Below are 23409 nucleotides of genomic sequence, written 5' to 3' on the forward strand. Positions count from 1 at the left end.
TTCTTTCCTGTGCAATCCTTGATCATTCCCTTTGTCACGGATTATGGTTTGACAAGTCCAGTTAATAAGGTAACTGCAAAGCTCCAATCCAGCAGTGAGAGTTTTGACTCAGTGGAGTATTATAAATGGCACATGTTACTTCTGTCCTATTTCTGAACTGCAAAGCGGTAAGACCTTCAGCACTACATCAAAGCCTATCCTGAATAATGCATCAAAGACCTTAAACATTATTTCTGCAAATGGCTTTGACCGATATGATTAACATAAAAATAAACAACACATTCAATGTGTAAAAAGTAAATCAAATTAATCTACTGCACAAAGCCCATTTCAAATGCTTTTAATGGGCAAACTTAGACAGTTTATACCAATTAATGCTTGGAAAATTTGATTACAATTTTTTAAAGATAAAACCCAGAGGAGGTATGGAGGATCAAAGAGTTGCCTGTTAAATTCTCTGCTTGCTGCATTAGGATCTCTAAGCACAGGGATATCTTTGTAAAGCATTACACTTGGAAGGCGTACTGTAAATGAATGTCGTTTTTAATGTTATATAATGCATTTATTTTATAAACACATATTGCTTAATTAAAAGCATTTTTTCCCCATGAAATTGACTTGTTTTAATAGAAAATGAATCTTTATTTTGAGGAAGGACTACAGAGTGTTAAAAGAGAATTCAGTTGGAAAAAGGTTGTGTAGGCCCCTTTGAAGACATAGATAGCTGGTAGTGACTAAACCATGGGCTCCTGAAAACCTCTCTTCTACCACTGCTCTTATAAAATAAGTTATGATTCCACAGTGGGGCTTCACTGTCACAAACAGTAGGAATCTTAAGGACTGACTCAGTGAGTGATTCTAAATTTATAATGAAACTATTTTCCCTGGTTACAAAACCTTGCAGTTTTCGTAAGAAGGATGTATTTTCACCTTCAATGAACCACAGTCTACCAACCTGAAACAAGTTTAGAACTGAAAAAGTTTTCCTTATTTTATCAACTGCAGAAGGGCTACAGTTTCAATTTCAGTATGGATTTGTACTTTGGGGTAAATTAAATGTCATTGAATGTGTTTATGATATAGTTTTGCCGCAACCCTCTGTTTTATATGATACTATTGTATGATAACAACTAGGTATATCTCTGTTTTCTGCCACCTTCTAGGATCGTTGATGGTAGTTCTTTGGAATTTCAATTAGTGTTGTACAAATAAGTTGATTATTGTGTTTTCTAATATTCCATGCCTCATATCTTTTGTTGTCTCAATTGTTTGATGAAAAATATGCCAATAAGACTCAGGTCTATTGTACTAGTACAATAAGGAACTTATTGAGCATTGGAATTCTTGAAAAGTGCTTGAATGCCCATTTTATTTAAATTGCTTCCAAAAAAGTATTTTTAAAAAACTATCAAAAGAGAAACTACTTTTATACCATTTTCATTTTCTGAAAAGGTTGAGTTGAGATTGAGAATAATCTACACAGTAAAACTAGAAAAATATTTTACACCAAGAATGTGGAATTTTTTATTAAGATATTATGACACTAACATACCAGATATTTACTTTCCAGCATAGATTGGAAATATGCAATGTCTCCTTAAATAATTACAGTATCATTCTATTTAAAATACAAAAATAGAATTTATTATTTTTTGTTAAATCTAAAATATTTCATTTATAAACAAGAATTGTATATTTTACATCTTTTATCTTGAGATAAATGACTAAGCTTAATAGCTTCTGAGAATTCATAACTTGATAATAGGTTTTTAAAATGTCAGACTTCTTCAATTAAAGTGCTTTACCCCGAAGTAGGCCTTCAAATACATACAGTAAGTGATGAGGTTTCCAAAGTTTAACATTGTGCTGCATTATGTATTGAGCCAAAAGGAAGGTATTTTTACAGTACAAAACTAAAAAAGTATCAAATGTTTACTTAGAGAGTATGTACTTTGAAAACGTGGCCTTTTATAGACACTAATTTGGTTTCTTCATAACCAGACTTCGTAGATCAATCTTTTTTGATGGCAGACAAGTAGAACATTATGAGGGAGGCTGCATCATTTAAAGATAATAATGACTTGGGTTTGCATTTGGAAGGGAGCTGTTTCAAAACTTGTGCTTAAGAAGAAACCACTTTGCAAAATGGATCAAGTATGTAGATAGAATCAATGCAAGCTTATTAAAAATAAAGAGTTTATGGAATTGTGGTCACTGAAAGAAAAATCTATAGCAGTAAATGTAACCATAGCAGCTTGAAATCTGGTGTATGATGATACAGTATATTTCAGCAAAATACAGTAGATACACCATTTGGGAGAGATTCTACAAGCAAGATTTTCCATGTAACATTCTTGTTTCATGACTTGACCTGATTACAGAATATAGTTTCATTTAAACTCAAATCTAAATAATAAAATAATTTAAATAGATTGTAATATAAAGCTGCTCAAGGCTCAAGTTGCTTTGTATATTCCCAGAGGAGAAATAGATTTTAGGATTGTTAAATATTTTTTTCCCCTAGATAATCTCCGCGTGCCCCTTGAAGACATTGATCTTCAAAGGGTTGTTTGATTCTGAAACAACACACTCAACTACTGTACGTTGTCAAAGCTGATAGCGTCACTTCTTTCTAGATGAGATCCTTGAATTATTCTAAAACCAAATGAGCTAGGTTGGTCTCCTCTCACTTGCAAACATTCTTATGTTCTTTACTTTTTGTACAATGTGTCACAGCTAGGCAGTGAATGTGTTCTCTCCTGCTTTGTTTATTCTAATTAAAGACATGTATCTAATGGCGAACATTTAGCACCTCCATTTTCTAAGTTCTTATAGTGAACATTTTTTTCTGCTGTTTTTTCTGCTGTCATTTGCCATATTTCTCCTCTCATGCTCCTAAAAGAACAAACCAGTGACGGACAAAAAAATTAAAGAACTAAAAATAGTCCTGCCAGGGTGATTCGTAATGAACATTTATTTTAGAAAATAAGCAGCAAACTTCCAGGGAAGAAAAACCTTTGAAACTTATCCTGGTAGCTCTCTTTTCCCCTCATTAGTGGAGGAATCAGTCTTTGTTTAAGAGATGACAAAAAAAAGCTGTGATTCGTTTTGGTTTAAAAAGCTTATAAAAATATATACTACACACTTGTGTTATGGATATTTCAAAAGTACCCACAATTATATAATTTGAATATTAAAAAAATTAAATGTTGTATCACCTTAAACAATGGTATTTGAGATTTAATTTGATTTAAACAAATATATACTATACAATACTAAGATTAAAAAGCATGTGTAACAGAGGATTGCTGATTGCTTCTCATGGGTCGATCAATATCACTTTCTCAGGCAGCCATAAAGGGCTGCAAAGTATATAATGTGTTTAGCTTCGAAGAGTAGAACAGAGCAGGAGCAAGACAAAGCGATATCTCTCTTTTTCCCTTACAGGTAAAACTGATTAACGGCTGCATTTGATGTTGAAAAGCATTAACTCTGTACATCCCCAACACATGACACAATGGTCTGGTTTAGATGCAGAGGGGATACCTTGCAAATCCTAACTATGATGTTAAAGACTGCAGATATTTTCATTCGCATTTCAACCACATATAATTTGGGGAAACATGAAAAATATTTTGAAGAGTTAGTATGTGTAGTGTATATGCACTGTGGTGAAAATCTTAGATTTGTATTAGAAATGTGTTTGACATTTTGCAGTGTTTTACTCTTCTCAGTCAATACTGGTCTTCCTTAAGCAGAAGCACGATTCCATGGTAAAATTCTACTGAAATGTAGAGATTTTGAGGTTAATGATTAATCATGATTGATTTGTATTTTGTAGCACAAAAAAGTGCCGTCTCAGCTTTATGGATGGGTACAAAGCTCATCCATTCCATGATTATGGCAAGGATCATCTGACAATGCGTAAAATTGATTTGATCGGAAGGTGTAATGGATTGCCTACTGCTACACTTCATAAGGACAGCTCATTGATAGTCCACCTTGAATTATGATGACCAAGTTCTTGAATATTCTGATACTGGGCATTAAAAATCGCTAAATAACACAAAGATTATTTCTCACTCAGAACAAACTGTATTTACTGTATAACAGTCAAATTTGTTGTAACATTAAAATATAGTGGAAGCTTTTAGTAAATTGTTCAAGCTCATACTGTAGCATCCATATTGTAACTCCCGATTATGTCTAAGGTATCTAAGAAATTTTCATTATATACAGTACAGTATACAGTACAGTGCTTGTGTATAAAAACTTATATACTATACAATTTATAACAAACAGTATTTAAAACCCTTTAAATAGTATTGTATACTGAATGTAAGCTCCTTGAGTCTTCCAGTACATTATATACTGTATGGACAGCTTGTCGTGTTCTGTTTTGAATGATCAGAGAATTTTGGGCACTCGTTTTAATACTGCCTTTATGAAAGTCAGACAACAGCCTCAAGCAGAGGATGGCCATCTGCCGTGCTTAGCTCAGCGTTGCGTTTTTCAAAACGTCATGAATGTCAGGAGAGTCTTTTCAGAATCCTGAAGGGTGAACAACAACAACTGCAGCCTGGGTTTTACACATCAGAAGGTTGACACCATTGGCAAGTGTTAATGGTTTTTTTTTCTAACGCTCATTTGGGGAAATGTTCAATACTTAGAACTGAAGAATTTTCAAAATTTCGAAGCCATTTAATTTTGGCAAATAAACCAAAAACTGCCAATTGTTTTCACACTTCTATTTCCAAGTAATTATTATATGTTTACTGTTATTTTTTATTATTGTGGACTTCAAATGCCACTGCTAAATGATTTACTCCATATACCTCATTCAAAAAAATAATCACAATCACACAAAAGATCCATCATAGACATTTCTACATGCTACACAGCAAAACACATTTGTTCAATAAATGGGAAACAAATGGAGAAATCCTTTATTATCCTCCATATGATATATGACATGAATGCATAATAAATCTATTTGAAAAACATAAATCTTTTGCATAATATTGTTCAATGGGTGTCTCTGTATTTTGCTTTATACTCAGTTGCCTCTCCTTGAAGTGTTTATTGCTTTTAATAGTCCATTAATTTTTCCCACTAACTCTAGAGCAGTGCACAAACAAAGTGACAACTTCATCAGAGTATAAAAGAAGGAAGCTATCAAAATGAACTCATGGGGTATTAAGTTATTTTTATATCTCCTTGTTCCAAGTTTTGAAATGGAAAAATTGCAATTTGCCATTATCTTCATAAAGTCCATATGGCTGAACATCTGGTGTTTTTTAAATTCGTAGTTTATAAGGACTATGCAGAGAAACAAGCCTTGCTTGTACTTGTATAATCAACCATTTGTTACAATGATATAACCAAGCACTAAAGGTCTCCTATACTGTAGCGGAGTAATTGTGAGAGAAATCTATCTATTGTTATTAATATTTAAAATATTTTATTAAAACTGTATTATTTCCTTCCTATTTTGGAAGTGCAAATGTTCCTTTCGCATTTATATTTTTCTTAAAACTCCTATGCCCTGGTTGCAAGCTAACAGATCAGACACCTAACATACTGTATAAAACAGCCACAGGTGAGGTGAGCCGTTAACATCATGATAACATTAACCAGCACTGTGCAAAATTTACAGAATAATTTATGGTTGTAATGCTAGCAAAAATAAAAATAAAAATGATCAAACCTGCAGTCTTTATTCTTTTTTTTTCTCACTTTCGGCCTTTTCAGTGGATGTTGTGTAGTGAAAGCGTTTTTGTATTGTACTGTATATAGCCGCACCAGAGCCACTGGAGCCAATTCTGCATTTTAGTTAGCTCTCCATTTAGAGAAAATCTGTCTCCAATTATATTTTGGCTTTGAATAGAGTAAATGACTTCATTATGTTGAATAGGCTATCAATAAAATGGGCAGTGCCAATGTGCTGTACAACAATGACACCACTCTTTTCACACAAAGAGCTACAGAACATAAGCTTTCATAGTCACTCTGCAGTCCTTACTTCTGATGGACTGGTGAAACCTCTACAGGAAGAGTCAAGGAGCTCCAGTCATTTGATGTGGCTCCTTTCAGTTCCCAGCAGGTGAACTAAATGTCCAGCTATATTAAGTTAACCGTTTCAAAAACGGCTTTCGAAAAAATGAAAGCGGTAGAACAGGGCTCGCATGTGGACTGTACCTGCCCCTTAGAAAATCCTAGAACCTGTCCTTCATCCCCACATTGAGGAGAAACTGAAGAATAGAAACCCAGCACAAAAGGTTTGAAGAAACCACAGCAGACAGAGCTGTCATCTGTGAAGAAAGAAGCCTTATGGTGCACACACATGGCTGTTGTTTATTTGTCTTGATTTTTTAAAAAGTCAGATTTCTGTACTCGGGAGTGTGAAGAGGAATTAAATATTAATCTCGCACACAAAAAAAATGGAAAGTGAGGGGGAGGTAAATGGCAAAAACATTAACATTTAGAATGATCAAACAGAGCAAAATAGGAAAATATACACACACTAAAGCAAACAAGAATAACTACAGTTTTCTTTAAACAATCATAATGCAGAAGAGCTGGTCTTCTGTGCAGAACCTTACATTTTCTGGCAGAAAGACAATTACATGGAATTTGATCATGTGATAGATTTACATCAGGTTGTTTTTCAGTAAGTTGCTTCAGCACACACTTGAGGAGGTGAACAGTCACATCACAAGTCACACATTCCTTTGTAGTCAAAAGCTAATGAATACCAATTAGGTAAAAATGAACAAGAAACACACAATTTGGTTAGAATAATATTATATAACCTCCTCTTGACAGCTTTGCCCTTTCACCTGTAGGGGATTGAATCACTTTCTCTTGAGACTGGTAAATGCTTAAATTGACACATTTTTCCTTGCACTAAAACATAATTTCTGGAACGTATTAGTCATACAAGAATGGAGTGTTTACTAATGAAGTATGAAAGCAATTGTTCCAATATTTTACCTAATTACTATGAGTTTCCGTGACATCTGGCTATCATTTCATATTAGCAGCCCACTATTATGAAAATGTTTTGTTTTTTTTCAGCCAGAGAAAATTAAGAAAATTGTTTTATTTTCATTTAAAATGGTGTTAGGTTGGATGATCCAAGTATCATACTGAAGAATGTTGATTCTTCGAGAGACCAAACTACATCAGGACAATTACTGTATATTTATTTTGCTTTATTTCAGTTTCCTTAAAGAAAATAAGGAGAAAATGAATGCATACCCAAAGATTATAGCCTCTGTCCAGTAAAAATCAATGCAAATAGTAGAATCAACAGTGCACAATGAATAAGATATGCTTTAAATAAATTATTTATTTATCAATGTAGTTGAATTATATTTTCAATAAATGTAATTTATTATCATTGTACATTTAAATTGAATTAGAATTATTAATATACAGTATACATTGTTAAGCAGAGTGAGTGTGCTCACAGTTGATTTTAACTTTCTTAAAATCCGTTGTTGGAAAACCAAAGGCTTAAAAAGTGACTTTCAGTGTTTCGGCTAGGGTTTCACCTCAAGGAATTCTCTGACATACAGTACCTCCAGATTCTTCATCTGCATAAGTAGTTTCACCCTACTTTTTCCCTCAGATGCTGAGATAAGAATATAGTGCAGATGTAGTGATAGATCAATGGGGAGGGAGGAGCCTGAATAATAATAATAATAATAATAATAATAATAATAATAATAATAATTGCTTACACTTATATAGCGCTTTTCTGGACACTCCACTCAGATCGCTTTACAGGTAATGGGGACTCCCCTCCACCGCCATTTACCTGGTGCAGCATTTACCTGGATGATGTGACAGCAGCCATAGCGCATCAGAACGCTCACCACACATCAGCTATCAGTGGGGAGGAGAGCAGAGTAATGAAGCCAATTCATAGATGGGGATTATTAGGAGGCCATGATTGGTAAGGGCCAATGGGAAATTTGGCCAGGACGCCGGGGTTACACCCCTACTCTTTTCGAGAAACTCCCTGGGATTTTTAATGACCACAGAGAGTCAGGACCTCGGTTTTACGTCTCATCTGAAGGACAGTGCCTGTTTGTAGTATAGTGTCCCCATCGCAATACTGGGGCATTAGGACCCACATGGACTGCAGGGTGAGTGCCCCCTGCTGGCCCCACTAACACCTCTTCCAGCAGCAACCTTAGTTTTTCCCAGGAGGTCTCCCATCCAGGTACTCACCAGGCTCACACCTGCTGAGCTCCAGTGGGTTGCCAGTTGTGAGCTGCAGAGTGATATGGCTAATGGCAGCATGGCTACATGCTGGAATACAGAAAGAGAGGGAAAAAAACAAAAACACAGACACGTACGGGGACGTAACAACGTATTTTTTCCTCATTTTGCTGTTGAAGCTCCAAATCTTTCTTGTGCTCAAGGCTGTTCATTAATGTCATAGAGCAAGTCAAAAACCTGCCCAAGCAGAGATCAAGAAAGATAGTGCTCCCATGGCTTCCAATAGACAAAGCTGGGTGCAGCAGACTTGATGTGATATCAAGGATATGTATCTTATTTCCTGGTTTATAGTTGTGCATTAGGTCTTTGTGTCATAATACAATAAAGGATGGAAAGCTGTATTTACAGTCCTGAATCTGACAAGTAATGTCATATTTCCCACATTTCTGGTAAAAAAAAACATTCTGCATTGAAAAGCAACAATATTCACTTATAAAGTGATATATACAAATCATGGAAAAATATGCCAAAAATACTCCACCTTTACCTTCATCTATCTAACAGAGATGCCAGAAGTGTCCTTTTCCATTTCTAGGTTTGTGCATGCCTTTCAACCAGCAAACACAGACACTGCAGGTAAGCTAGGAAAATTCAGTCTATCTAGTTGAAACCTCACGTGGGTAGATTATCATAGACAGTCTGAGCGCTCAATCCCACACAGTAAGCAGGTGCCAAACTCACAGCGTAAAACGTCTCCCCCGGCACCTGCAGTCTGAGTGCTTTTGTGAGAATTGGGTGTGACATTACTGGAACAGTTTTATTCTGTACTATTAGATCTTTTAAACATGGGAAGCACTTTGTGGAACTGATCACATTTTCCCTTTTATTTCCAATGATACACAACCAACACTTGACAACTGAGGATAGAGAAGATCTGAGATATTTTCTTTCTCTGAAAACAAACTTTCAGGACTACACATTATGTACTGTACTTTGAATGCATACAGTATTTCTTTGAAAAACCTACTTGTATAAGATCCGGGCATAATGTAGGATAAAGTGGAACAGAAGAAAATGTAGGATGCTGAGTCTTTTTTTATTTTATATTCAATACAGGAGTTGGCATGCACACTTCTTTGCACAGTTTTGTTGTGTGACTCCATGAGAATGGTATGTACTACATTCATTATGTCTGTAAGTCATAAGCTTCAATGACAAAAATGACATAAAGGACAATGCAGATTCTGGTATATTAAAGAGCATCCACTTGTCTTCTCGAAGCTTAGAGATCGAAGTGATGTACTGTGTAGTTTAAATAATTAGAAATTCTTGTGCATCTGTATTCCTAAAGCACCAAGCCTTACCCTTGGCTTGGTGCTTTAGGAATGACAACCCTGAAGCCACATGATTAATTCCATGAGTGGGAAACATCAGCCTCCAAATTAATTAACTGAAAAACACTCCTGATTTCTTTCAGCTTTGCTCATACTGCAGAGAAATTAGATCTTATTGTGTTTGCAAAGGTACTGTAGGTGGTCATGTTAATGTCTCCAGAAGCAAAAGGGTCTCGTCTCTGATGCTTCCTCAATATTCTTTGTACTGTACCACTTTCTGGTAGCTGAAAAACTCTGTCTAGATTACTTTAATGTAGCACTTACAGTACAATACCAACCAAGAGGTGCTCCTGCTTTACCCATAGGCTGCTGAGATGGAAAATTGCACAAAAGCGAGCAGATGAAAAGCATAGTGTCACTTTATTAAATATTGCAATTAATTAAAAAGGTAGATCTTGTTGAGGACTATATGTGTGCCTCTTTATAAACTTCACATTTACACCACAATTTGGTGAAATTAAACAGAATGAAAACATAACCCCATTTAGCAATTTCAATTGGCAAATGCCCAGAAAAAAAATCACATTGTAATAAGAATACGGTGTAATTTCATTCCTTATCTAATTTAATTTATTCCTGCAAAGCTTTTACCAAAGCATTCAATAAGTACTGCGAACCTGGTTGGTTCCTACATTCTAGTTTTAAATTTGTATCTGCTGTTCTTAATTTTCTGGTTATGTCCTTGTCATCCAGCTGTTCTTTGTTAAACAGATGCTAAAAGATGGGTTCCATGCTAATTAATGCAATTCAAGAGAACTGAATGATTCCTTTTGCTTTATTCATGTGATGCCGAGCCTGATTCTATAGATCCTCCTTAACATACATCTATAAAAAGCTAAAAATATAATGACCTAAAATAAACAAAACATTTTGATGGTTTGATACATCATCAATTTCCCTTCGGGATCAATAAAGTCCTATCTATCTATCTATCTATCTATCTATCTATCTATCTATCTATCTATCTATCTATCTATCTATCTATCTATCTATCTATCTATCTACATGAGCCATGAGATGACATTCAGATGAATGTAAGTATTTACAGCATGGCTCTTGGTAGATATCAATTAGTGCAAATTGCATCCAATGCACAACCTCCAAGTCCTAAAAACTACTTCTGTGAGGGATCCATACTGTAGATCTTTAGGGCAATATGTATAAATGCAAACTTTGGCTAATTTACAGTAAATGTTATCCAGTAAATACCAGAAATTATACAGAATGCTGTTTAAAATTCAAGAGACATTTTCAAAATATTCAATCATTTAGTGGCAGTCGCACATAACTCACAGTATTAATTATAGCGCTGAAGAATGGTGACTTTTTTCCATAAAACTCACAGGAGACAGAAAGAAGATCGCAGTTAATCATTGGAAAGGACGTTCTTAATTGAATAGCTGGAACACAGGCTTCTCAGAAGGAATTACAGATGCTTCCAATATGAAGGAATAAAAAGATCAAGTTTGTTGTAAAAAAATCTACTGTCACCTTTCTGCTGTGTGTGTTTCTGTTTTACTAGTTACTTAAAGCATCTTTAATGCAAAAGAGAAAATTCCATGCATGAGTTAGAGACATGCTAAGGCATCGATTGCCATCTTCTTTCTGCATTGACCTGTTTTTTCCTGTGCTTTTCAGTCTCTCACTGAGTCACAGCATTTTCCGTGTCTTCTTAAAAGCACCGAGGGCTCCTAGATGGGTGATTTTCTGGAAAATATATATGCTTTTGTGAATCATCACTATGAAAAAAATAAAAAATGCTATGGTAGCTTTCTTTCTTGCAATTTAAGCACTGGCTGGATTTCACAACTAGTCACGATTTTTACTTCCAAATTTAACCCATGGCTGTGAAAGCATCAATTTCATTACATGCTTTAATTTTTTTTCTTTACTTATGCAATGATCTGTGTGTCACGCTGCTGTTAAGCATAGCTCTTGTATCATTTTTAATCTACAAAAAGCTACAAATACTGCTTAGTATGTAACGCCTTAAAACATCTCATTGTACACTTCCACATTAACCAGATCGATGACAATCTCCTTGAAGCGCCGGTTAATTACTGCTCATATTTATCTAGCAGTTAGCCATTGACAGCTGAACATTTGAACACAGCTGAACAGTGGAGGGGTAAATCAAATTAAGCATCATAGCCAAATTCACTTTGTTTAAGAAATTATTCAGCTTGTTATAGTCTACATGGCTATGAAATACCTAAAAAGTAAAAAGGATCTTAGAGCAAACTCCAGATAAAAAATACATTAATCAATTTAGACATATTGTTACAGTATATTACTGCTATATATTTTACCGGTGGTACTGTTATACTCTTGGATTACAGTAAGACATAAGGTACATTTCTAAAAAAGGTCTATATACTTTGGATCAGCCTAGACACAAGGGATAAATATAAGAAACTACAGGCAAAAAAAGAGATATTAATATTTAATTACTTGGAAACCAAATTCTAAACATTATTTCTTAAAAGGCTATGAAGCTGGTCTAATGTTCTCTTAACCCAATCTGTGAAAAAGTAATAAAGCATTACTTGGCAGACATATTGTTGTCCATTTACCTGTCCAGAGACTCAGAAAAGGAATCCTCAGACTTTGAGTGGTTTCACCATGGTTTAAAATAAGGAGACAGGCAGGTGTCTGAATTAGCCTACAGTATGCAGAAACACATTACTCTGATTTCTAACAGGGAAGTGTAAACTGATTCTTAAACAATCCATGCAAGGCTAGTCAGAAAAGATTTTAATTAGTGTCATAGTTTGTGAGTGTTTGGCAAGCAAATCAATTAGTTAAAAGTGTTGTTTAGTGGGGTACCATTTTGTATTGGAGCTCAAACACTACAAATAGATTTATTTTTCCATAGCTCTTGAGCCTGTAAACAACCACAAATTAATTCCCTGCACAATATGTGTTCTTCATGTTAACTTGCTTTTTGACTGAAACAACCCAAATTTGCTATTTTAAAGACAACATTTTGAGCTTTAAAAATATTACTTTCATAGCCAGTAGCAAAATCGCTTTGTTGGTCAGTCAACAGTAAAACTAAATTTATATTAATTATCACTCCAAACAAAGTGAAACAGTAAATTATACGAGCATCAAAACTAACAGTGTATCACTATTTGAGAAATAACACTTTGTAAATTCGTCAGTGTAAGTCAGTTCAAATTTAACAGTCTAGTTTCAAGATGAGTGGTTAAGTTGATTTTAGAACATGAATGACAAATCTTGAGAAACGAGAAATTTCCATCTTAAGGGAGGTACTGTAAGATGCATAACCAAAGCTATGTTATTATAAATTGACGAAACCCTGATCAGGGCAGTTTTTGTGTCAGCTAATGTTAAATATGTTTTCTGAGCATCAAACAGAAGATGGCAGCAGACCCCAAGGAAAGCTATTTTTTTTTCAACTTTACTTTTTAATACATTTATGTATCTGGGATGCAATTCAGCTGGTAAGGGTGGAGCAAATCTTAGACAAAATATGCTGAAGAGATCAAGGTTGGCAGCTCAGTCTAGACTCTTATCAGCTGAAAACAGACCTTATCTACAGTTTTGAGGATTGTGATAGCAGAAGGAAGCTTCCTCAAGGATGGGTCCTGGGTGCCAAAGAAAGTTGTGAGGAGGGAAAACTGGCTGAAAATCAACAAAGCAAGACCTAGCGTGGCTGAGCACTTAAATGTACTAGTGAAAGCCATTTTGATTATTGAAAATATTAATTTATTACATTTCCTAGCACTTCAAAGGCTGAGGTGATGACTTTGGTTTTAAATGTTGTCATACGCCAAGCCACATTAAAAACACTATTTGCATATTTCAAAGAAATATAGGACTTTTTGAATGGTGACAGCTGCAGGATTCAGTGTAGACAGCAAGTACAGAGAGAACCCCCGTTATAGTAGCTTCTGAAATGCAGCTAATGTTCAGAAAATGTAAAATAGCTGATTTTAACACTAATAACAAGAGTAGGCTGCACACTAGGTGCACTCTTCAGTGTATTGTTTGCCTGCTCCCACATAATTCTGCTCTTAAGAAGATAGCTATTATTTGACAAAACACCAGGCCTCACACTGCAGAAGTCACTTCAATCTGTGCGATCTTAGGTTAGAGTGTCAGAGACACTGCTCCACAAAAGAGTTTTCTGCTTGCTGTGTTTTTAAGCTCCGGCCAAGTCTTCTCAAATTTTCATTCTTCTGCCAAAGTCCTCCGAGCGCCTCTGGTTACTTGCAGAAGAGACGTGTAAGACTTTGGCTTGGATGACTTGAAGTGCTCAACCCCAATCAGCAAATTTTCTCGTTCAGAATAAAAACAAGAGCACTTTTCATTTCACTCTCATCGGCTGCCATCTAAAACATTCTCTGGAATGAAGTCACTTTCTGGCTGTAAATCAATGTGTTATAAAAGATTTTCTTCTCATGCATTGGCCTGTTCTGATCACAGGACCTGGTCTTCTCAATATTACAGTATGTGCCCTATACAAATAAACCAGGAATAGTTTGGAATCTTCAGACTTTCTTATTTCTGAGGTGAAGAAATAATATGTGTAGAAAAGATTTAAATGCCTTTCACATTTAAGAGATTGAATTCCAGAAGCTCATACAGTACCAATTCATTACATTTTTTCAACCATTTATTTACTGTACTTGTATATGGGTCCCATTTCCTGAAAAGCTACTGTGTAAGTGTTCATCCTCCCTAGAGTTAGACGTTCTGACCTTTCCCTTTCACTCCCCACCAGGAAAGGGGGGGGGTTGGCCATCTTGAATTCTTCAGCCTCATTGGGATGTTAGCAAATGCTATACTGTATCGCATAACTTACTCTTCTCTGGTGACTACCACACACCTGTTAAAGGTTAAATAGGGATAGCATTGTAACTTTCTTTAGCTGCTCCCTTCTCCACTCTACCAACACTCCAAAGATACAGTACAATACATTAATTGATACTATTAACTCACTGCTATTCACAATTCACTTTACAGTTTTCTAATTGCTTGTGGAGTCTGGTTAAGGAATGCTTTAGTTCAGCGCTGAAGGTCCGCACTGTCAAACCCCCTCCCCCTCATTTATAAGGAAAGAACCAGGGAGGCAGCTTCAAGGGTGCAGGAGGGGTACTAAAAAAGATGCAAAGAGATGTGGGTAATTTTTACGTCTTTTTATATGGCAATGAGAATTTATTTGGGAGTATTTAGGAGAGAGAAAGTGGGAGATTACAATTTCACCTCCTCCAGAAATGCATTTAAATGACACCATTTTGCATACTTTGCATTCCAGAGAAGGCAACTTAATACTATCTGGTTCATCACATCCAGACCAATGAGACAAACCTTAGAATTCAATTCAGCTGTGGAAATTGGATCTCTCTGCCTTACCTGAGCACTGCTTCTGCCTAATCTCCAATTTCTCTTAACTTTTTAACTTACTGTCTCTGAACCATTTTCAACTACCGTAATTTTTTTAATCATAGCTTACAGTAGACAAAATTGTCACTTCACATTCAGTAGCATGCAGGTAAACCTCAGACCATCTGTCACTTCCTCTCACCGTACTGAAATAAAGTACAATTACGCAGAATACAAAAAATCGGACTATTCAAGTTTGCAAATGTGTTTATTACATTTGATATTTTCTCACCTTTCTTAGTCTTGCTAGGGAAGGGAGATTAAGAGAAGCTTTTGTGAGACGAAGTAGAGGAATTTTCTTCTAACCCCACAGCATTCAGGACTTGTTTAGAGTTTAAGCTCTTCAAAGCTAATGACTTTTGTCAGCCACCAGCTGACATCACTCTTTTTCAACAAATGTTTATTTTCAAAGATGAAGTCATTTGTTTTATAATTGAGGAAAAACCAGATCTGCCAACTTTGTGTGATTTAGCAGCATGTTTCAGCAATTCCTCGTAGCAAAAAAAAACATGAAATGTTGTTAATGTGTTTTTTTCCATTAATGTTGTCTTGAGCAACCCCAAGGTATTAGACAGACAAATTAATGGAGTGTTTATTTTAAGAAACACAAAATCATCATTTATAATAGCCAGGCAATCTGACTAAGGCTTATTGCTTATGTTGTAGAGTCATTAACTGGAAGGACCTTCTTAAAAAGGTAAACATAAGTACATTTAAATCACTTTATCCTCAAAATACATTCTAAATGTTTTATTCTTATGACATAAACAGCATTTTATGCAAATATGAAGTGACATTGCAAGCATAGGAATCTGTATTATGTACCTCGGTACAAGTAAGTAGAAAATTACAATTAGGGTTGGGTTCAGGCTAAGAGCTAAAGTTACAACCAGTTTAAGGGTTGGAATTGAGAGGAAAAGTAGATGTTCAGTTACAAAAAGAAAACTGGCCTGGCTGTTTTACCATAATTGTAACTTGTCATCGGTTTCTGATATACCCATGTGTAATGGCTGGGGTCTATTTGCAAAGTGGACATTTTTCACTTTATTATTGACCCTTATATACACAATATACTGTATACACTTACATTACAAACTGTAATTCTGGACGTAGTGCTGACAGTTTTCAAATATTAACATAACTGCATCTAGCAGTATAGAAAAACAAAACCATGGGTCAGATCATTTAAGTTTTAGGAAGCACGTTTTGGTCATTTTTCCAGATGGATTTTCAGATAAAGTGGTTAAGACATGGGTGGATAGATGACTTTGCATGAGAAACCTATTTTTAATGCATTTTGTAATGCATAAACTGATTTCTTTCTTTTGAGTACAGATCATTAACATTTTGACCCTTTCTTGTCCACTAGGGCCAAACATTTCCGTGGAAAGAAAGTCCAAGGGGAGTATGACATCAAAGTGGAACAGGTAAGTTCTTCAAAATAGTCAGTCCTACAATACTAATTATCCATATGCATATAAATCACCATTTAAGTGTCCAAGTTTAACCTATTGCTGTCATGCACACTGCTTATGGTGGACTGAAGCAATGGCTCTGAAATATAATATGAACCCATGCGCTGGGCGATACAACCAAGAGAATCTGGGAAACAGCAAGCAGCTCGCGGGCTAAGAGTGATGTGTGCACACAGAGGAGAGGAGCTGCAGGCTGGGGAGAAGGGAAGAGCATAGTGTGGATAAACACTTCCCAAATCATAGGTCAAGAGCAATCATGGGTCAAAGCCAAAGACACAGCTGAGGCACAAAGGGGCAAATCCAGATTCGTAGTAGAGACAAGCAGGCAAGGTTCGTAGCACACAGGAAACACGCAGGTCCAAAGCATGAAGGGTCCAGAGACATGATCTGTTGGGTTGAGAATCCAGGTAAGACCACAAGCGAGAACACAGGAACAAAACTAGAGACAGGAGCTTTGGTCAGAGCTGAACTCTATACCAGAACCAAGAGAAGGGCTGAGCAGCCCTTAGATATCCATGAACCACCTGGAGCGGCACGAAACCGCCTCCAGGTGAGCCAGGTGACCTGTTAATTGGACTTTCACACTAATGCTTGCTCACCCTGCATCCAGTACAACCTTGACAATTATTGCTCAAGTTCATAAGAAGCTTACTGGTTCAACCAGTAAGGCACTAGTTCAGAGAACGGGTTGACTGAATGGCCATATCTGGTCTACATAATGTCATGAGACAAATGTGACTGGGATTCCCTAGGTCTCTGAGCACAACTTACAAAGTCCCAGTGGGCAAACAAGAATTAGTCAGCCAGGGTCATTGTAGCTTCAAATATCCCCTGCTGACACTACTGTTGTACCACAGAGCAAGGTTCTAGACCCTGTTTGCTCCAGTTTAAAAAGGTGTATATAGAGCACCAGCAATGCTGAGGGTAATCAAAAATGGACAAGCATGGTAAAGTCACCTACCCTGAGTCTGTGAAACATGGAATAGAAACCAGGACAATCTACAACCACTAGGCTCTACTATGAACTTGATTCCTAACACAGCAGAGCAACAATGGCTTTAGAATGGTTTAATTCTGAAGTTCTGAACATTAGAGCATGGAGTAAGGGAGGCTTTTCTCATTTCTCAGTATAGCATTAAAAGCTGTTTGGCATTAAACAGATGTAAAACATCCTTATTATCTTATGTAAACACGCTAAAGTACATGTGATGTGCTTGTTGAGAAAAAAAAAGGTTTCTGACAACCATTTTATCTTGCTTTCATTGTATTTAAGAGTAATTGGCATTTTTGTTATATTTTTCTAACAAAATGTTAAACATACATTTTCTACATTTCCGAACAGTTAAATATATGCCTGACATTATGTTAGTAATAAAGCAAAGTGTCCAGATGGACATAGATCATGTGTTAAAAAACTAAGAAAGTTGGTTACTAAGTCTGTTTAGTGGTTGTTTCCTGTTTATAGCTTTTTTTACCTAGAAGTAAGACAAAGTTGTTTACCAGTAAAGACACCATTCTTTGATCTTATTTTGAGTGAACACAGTGTATCAGCCTGTTAGCTATTTAATTATTTCCTCCTTGCCTTTTGTAAAATTGTTCTGTTTTCCATGACAGCTGCCAGCAACATATATTTTCACAATGAGGCTATCAGTTTTTTTTTCTAATGCAATTACCTGGTTAGTCATGGGAGAAAAGATTTCTTTGTGTTGAATACCTACAGGTGTGATGAATATAATTTAATTTTAGTTGACAAACTTCATACACAACATTTCTATGCTTAACACAAATGAGTAAAAAACTATTTACAACTATGTTCTGCAAACAGTTGTGCATCACAATTGTTTGCCTGCAGTACACAGCTAATCTTAAAATACAGCTTGATACAAATTTAATCATGCCCGTGATACAATGTAATTGAAAGTTTGTTTGAAAAAAATGCCAATAGACATTCAGTATCTATTGTATGGAAAAGCAACATGAAAAACATTAAGAAATGAAATGGGATATAACAACAAAATTCTGATGAAAATATTGCCTATTTTGCTTAATATGCTATGTTGAAAATTATTAATATCCCTGCAACCTAAAAAGGTGTTTAAAACTTCTCAGTAGGGAAGTTCCTCCATGTAGTACTTCTTCACATCCTTCAGATTATAAGGCTTGTGCTTGTGAAATGATTTCTTTAGTTCATATCACAAAGGTTCGCAAAGGACTGACATTGGGAGATTACAATGGTCAGTCAAGAACCTTGATTGGATGCTTCCTTAGACATTTCAAAGTAGAAGCAGTGTGATTTGGGTGACTGTCTTGCTGTAAAGTCCAAGCCTGACCATTGTACTTTTAAAAGTATAGTAAAGTATTTTTTACAGCTGCTTTATTTATTTATTCAGTACTTCTTGTCATTCATTTCTATCATAATTTAATTAATCAGTGCTAAAATATTGATGTATATCTGTTTCATTTATTTTTCTAAATCAACTTTTAGTTACAGGCCATTAGGGGCGTTAAAACATTTTGAAACAAGTACTGTAGATGACAGAGAAGCCCCAAATACAACTTCCAGTTACAGGTTATTGCAGTACGTTTTTTTTTTTAAATTTGATTTCTCATCCTGTGGGAAAACATCCTCACAGAAATGCCTTATTGTTAAATTGAACAACTCATCTTGACACAATAACACCATACAATATTAATGCTAGTGGTATTCACGAGTTTGTTTGCATGGCATTTCCAAATGTAGAACTTGGTATTTACACAGTAATGGAAAAAAATACAACTGCTTGCATTATGAACAGTCCAGTCTAGACCAGCTAACCACTGGTTTCACCATAGGTTGTGACATTCAGGAGGTTACAGGGTTCTCTTCTATCATTAAAATTGTTTTTTTTCCTATTTTACTATAACTTTCAATGCTTTTCTTTTTCTTTGTGAATCCCCATATTTGGAAACAGCTGTTCTTAATCAAATCAAGTTGCTCCTACACCCCCCATATGAGCTGAGGACAGATGAAGATAATGTTCACACTCTCTCCCAAATGCACCTCTGCAAGATAATCAGGTTCTTATCCACAACGTGGGGTTCACAGCAGCAAGGATACAGCTAAGGGATTTAAAACAAGGACAGATGATGGCCTCGCGAATGCCACTTCATGCTCACTGCTGTCTGGAAGGCCAAAAAGTCTGTAACTTTAAGGCAAACCCTATGAGGATACCCTGACCTACCTGAATTCATCTACTGTATATGCCATCTCTGTCAGCACCCAAGTCATCACGTTGTACCACATGTGCTGTTCCAGTCATAGACACCTGATTGTAATCCCAAATTCAAACCAGCAACATCTGTACTATAGGTCCAAACTGGTGAGCGCCTAATAGATTAAGTAAAAAGGATTTTTTTTATTTTAATTTTTATTTTTACATTTTAGACAAACTGTAATTCTCATTACATAATCATCTGGAGAAATTAGCATAGTGTTCCTGGTTCTAATTTTGCTTTTGTACATATATAGTGGCGGCTCTCTCAAACTCAGTGGAAAGGATTCCCAATTTAAAGGCAAATTCCTTTTACCTTTTCAATGAAATGGTCATTTATCAATAAGGTACCCTTGACATAAAACCAGTGAAAGGATAATATGAAGTCTTTGAAGTCTCATGGTACTGTTACTGGAAATAACTGGAACAGTGAAAAAAGGCAAAAGACAAAGGACACTACTGTACATTTAAGCCTTGTTTTTATTTTCCTCTCATTCCCTTCAAATGTACATGGTATTTAAACACAGTAGTAAATATCCTCCTGGTGCCTGCTAATACAGAGCAGTGGTTAGGGATCTATTAGACATCACTCTGTAATGTTCCTCAAAGTGGAACCAGATTTTCAGATTTCTAATTTGCTTACACAGCATCACATCACATGCTTCCACATGCTTGGAACAACGTGGCCTCTCAAAAGATCCAGCCTTAATTTGCCATAGCTTTCAGCCTCCACGTAACTGCTTCTAACTCTTCACACGGCAGAGTGTTTCTGTGTTTAATTACGGCACATGTCAAGTGCTTCCAGAATGGTGTGTCCGCTCCTACTCTGGATCTGCTTTAATAAACGACAATAATAAGAAGCCGGGGCCTACACGAACACACACAAATACCGGTATTGACTGATTTTGCCACTTGAGGATGCCTCTGCACAGTATTAGTGCTGGTATTTTTCCTCCATTCAGAGCCACGTCTGCCTCCGGAGAAATAACTGACTTTCTTTTACATAATAAAAAATGACACCCCCAGTGGCAAAATCTACTGAAATTAGGAATGTGCTCTTGTGCACACAGACGTTCAGCTAACATATGTGTCATGGTTACGGTGTACTTCAGAGAAAACACGTGGAAGGAGCCAGATGTTTCCTATTTTATGAATGGTTCCTCCATCAAAAGTCTCCGCAGACTTCCTTATGACAACATTGCAGTCACTGAAATCAAACAAGACGCTGTTAAAGTGGAATTATTTTATTTTATTTCACAAGTGTTTTGTAATACAATTCTGCTTTTAACCCTTCATCGGCTACTTTGTTTTACTTAAATTTTAATCGTTTAGGACGGCAGGAAGAGAGTAAAAAGTAAAGAAGAAAAATTGATAATACCATCACTACTGAAGCCTGCTTCTTTAAATAAGAAGTTATAATATGTTGCCTGAATACAACAGCATATCCTTTTTTTTAAATAGGGAGCTGTGGGTTTGTATTACCATGTATGTCCCAGATTATCTCAGTACCCTTATTGATTTAACATTTCTGTTACTGTAGCTTCTGTGTTTTACCACCTGAATATAATAAAATATGCAAATGTGCATATTTTGTGCACGTCAGTGCAAATAGTTCTACCAGAGTTCAAGACTTAAAAGGAAAGCAATTAATTTTTTTAGTTGAAAAATATAAACTTTTTTTCTACATTAAAAAAAAATCCAATTTAAAGTGCACGTTTTTGGCATTCGGAACACTAAATGAAACACTTGTGTCATTAATATCCTGTATTCAGTTAAAGGTATTATATTACATAACTAATTAAATTTTTGTCTTTTCTGGTTGTTTTGATTTTTAAGATTCTTTTGTGTTTGTTGCCATTGGTAGTGTTTTTAGAGAGAATGTGGCCAGTTTTTTGTACACCATCTTTAATTGTTTGATTTCCTGCCCAGAATTTTTTTTTGGTTTCTTTCAGAAAGAAATTTAATCCCTGCTGCTCAAGCAGTGCATACAATTTGCTTTCCATATTCATTACTGTGGAAAAAAATGAGTCTGTTTGAATCTACCATGTTACATGAAAAGTAATGGAACAATATGTATAAAGAAAACTTAATCTTATTAGAATTCCTGAATGGACAGATCTTATTCACTCTGAGGTGACTACACGAGTAGAAAAAGCAGTCTCCACAACTGCACATGTACTGTATTCATCTTTGCAGTCTTCTATACTGATGGAAAAAAGAAATGCAACACCTCCTCCTCCACACTCTGGCCCTCCCATCTGCGTGGGACAGGCTGAAGAGTGACTCATCCGTGAAGAGGACCTGATGCCACTGCTGACGAGTCCATCGCAGCCTCTGCGGGCCCAAGCCCGTCGGGTGTGACGTCTAGGAGGTGTGAGCAGAGGGCCTCTGACAGGTCGCCTTGCTCTGAGGCCAGCAGCATGGAGTCTCACTGATGAGGGCATTGTGTCTGCTGGCAGTTTCAGCAGCAGTACGGGTGGCAGATCTGAAACGATCTCTCAGATGGACCAGTCTGATGTGTTGGTCCTGCTCTGGTCACTCAAGGGTGACCGGATCTTGGATGGTCATCTGTCCTGCCGGACTACTGAAGCCTTCTCTGCAGTCGGGACACAGTGGAGCAGCTTACTCCACACTGTCTGGCACCGCTGTCACATGATATGCCTGCCTGCAGCATGCCAATGGCCCTCTCCTTTGCTTCTGGTGACATTCGAGGCATTATGGAATGCACAGAAAACTGACTAAGTGTGGCCTTTCTCTTGCAGTGACCTAGAGTAGGCTTTTGAATTAAGGCCTTTTTAAAGGTGACCTGATCAGGCACTGTTCCACCTGGACCTCGTTGGGTAAAAGTGCACCTAACGAGCTTTCGTGTGATTGGCAAGTTGCGATGCCTCACTGCACAAGTTGTATTGCTGGTCAGAGGGCTTAAAACAAATTGACAACTTTTTCTGAAAGTACATAAGATATAACTATAGTATTCTCATTCCAGAAAATGTTGCATTTCTTTTTTCCATCAGTATATATTGTGGTTTGTTTCTCCCCTCCCTTACGAAACAGGTTGGTGTGGAGCTAAAAGCAGATGACTCACCTTACAGGATGCCCAACAAGGAATATCAAAGGATTCATGCAGGCTTTCATACTATAAAACACCCACAGTCATCACGTTTGTTTTGAAACTGTGAATTTGGGAACTAAATTACCTTTTCCTTCTTCTGTGAATTTCAATTTTAGGCGGAGTTCTCCGAGATCAACCTTGTGTCTCATGCTGACGGTACCTGCAATGTAGACATGCAAGTCTTTCGAAGTGGTACAAAGGTGGTCAGGTATGTCTGAAGAGCACCATTCAGGACTTTGTAGTTTGAGAGATTTTCCAGCTTTGAAATCAGCCTGAATAAGTGATAAAACCGAAGCAATTAAATTCTGTTTGCTTTCATTTGTTTTGCTGAAAAACAAATGTACTTGTATATAATGTTAGTGCCTTCATTTATGCATTAATTATACAGTATTACAATTTGTATTATAAGATAAGTGACCAAAACTCACTTGACTTAAACTCAACACTTTTAACAATATCCTAACATTTTGTTTGCATTTTTTAATTGCTTTCCCACATTGTCTAGAATATATAAAATGTCAGCTTAAACACCTAAG

General features: G+C 36.2%; 1 protein-coding gene across 1 annotated transcript in view; it reads left to right on the forward strand.

Annotated features, from left to right (window-relative positions):
* The window catches only part of syn2b (synapsin IIb), an 88842-nt gene that overhangs the window by 23216 nt on the left and 42217 nt on the right, over window positions 1-23409 (forward strand). Inside the window, exons 2-3 of the mRNA XM_088636839.1 lie at window positions 16405-16462; window positions 22990-23081. Coding sequence (XP_088492965.1) covers window positions 16405-16462; window positions 22990-23081 — 150 coding nt within the window. The remainder of the gene's footprint in view (window positions 1-16404; window positions 16463-22989; window positions 23082-23409) is intronic.

Source organism: Lepisosteus platostomus, chromosome 6, assembly GCF_059453375.1.
Source record: "Lepisosteus platostomus isolate fLepPlt1 chromosome 6, fLepPlt1.hap1, whole genome shotgun sequence".
Taxonomy (NCBI): Eukaryota; Metazoa; Chordata; class Actinopteri; order Semionotiformes; family Lepisosteidae; genus Lepisosteus; species Lepisosteus platostomus.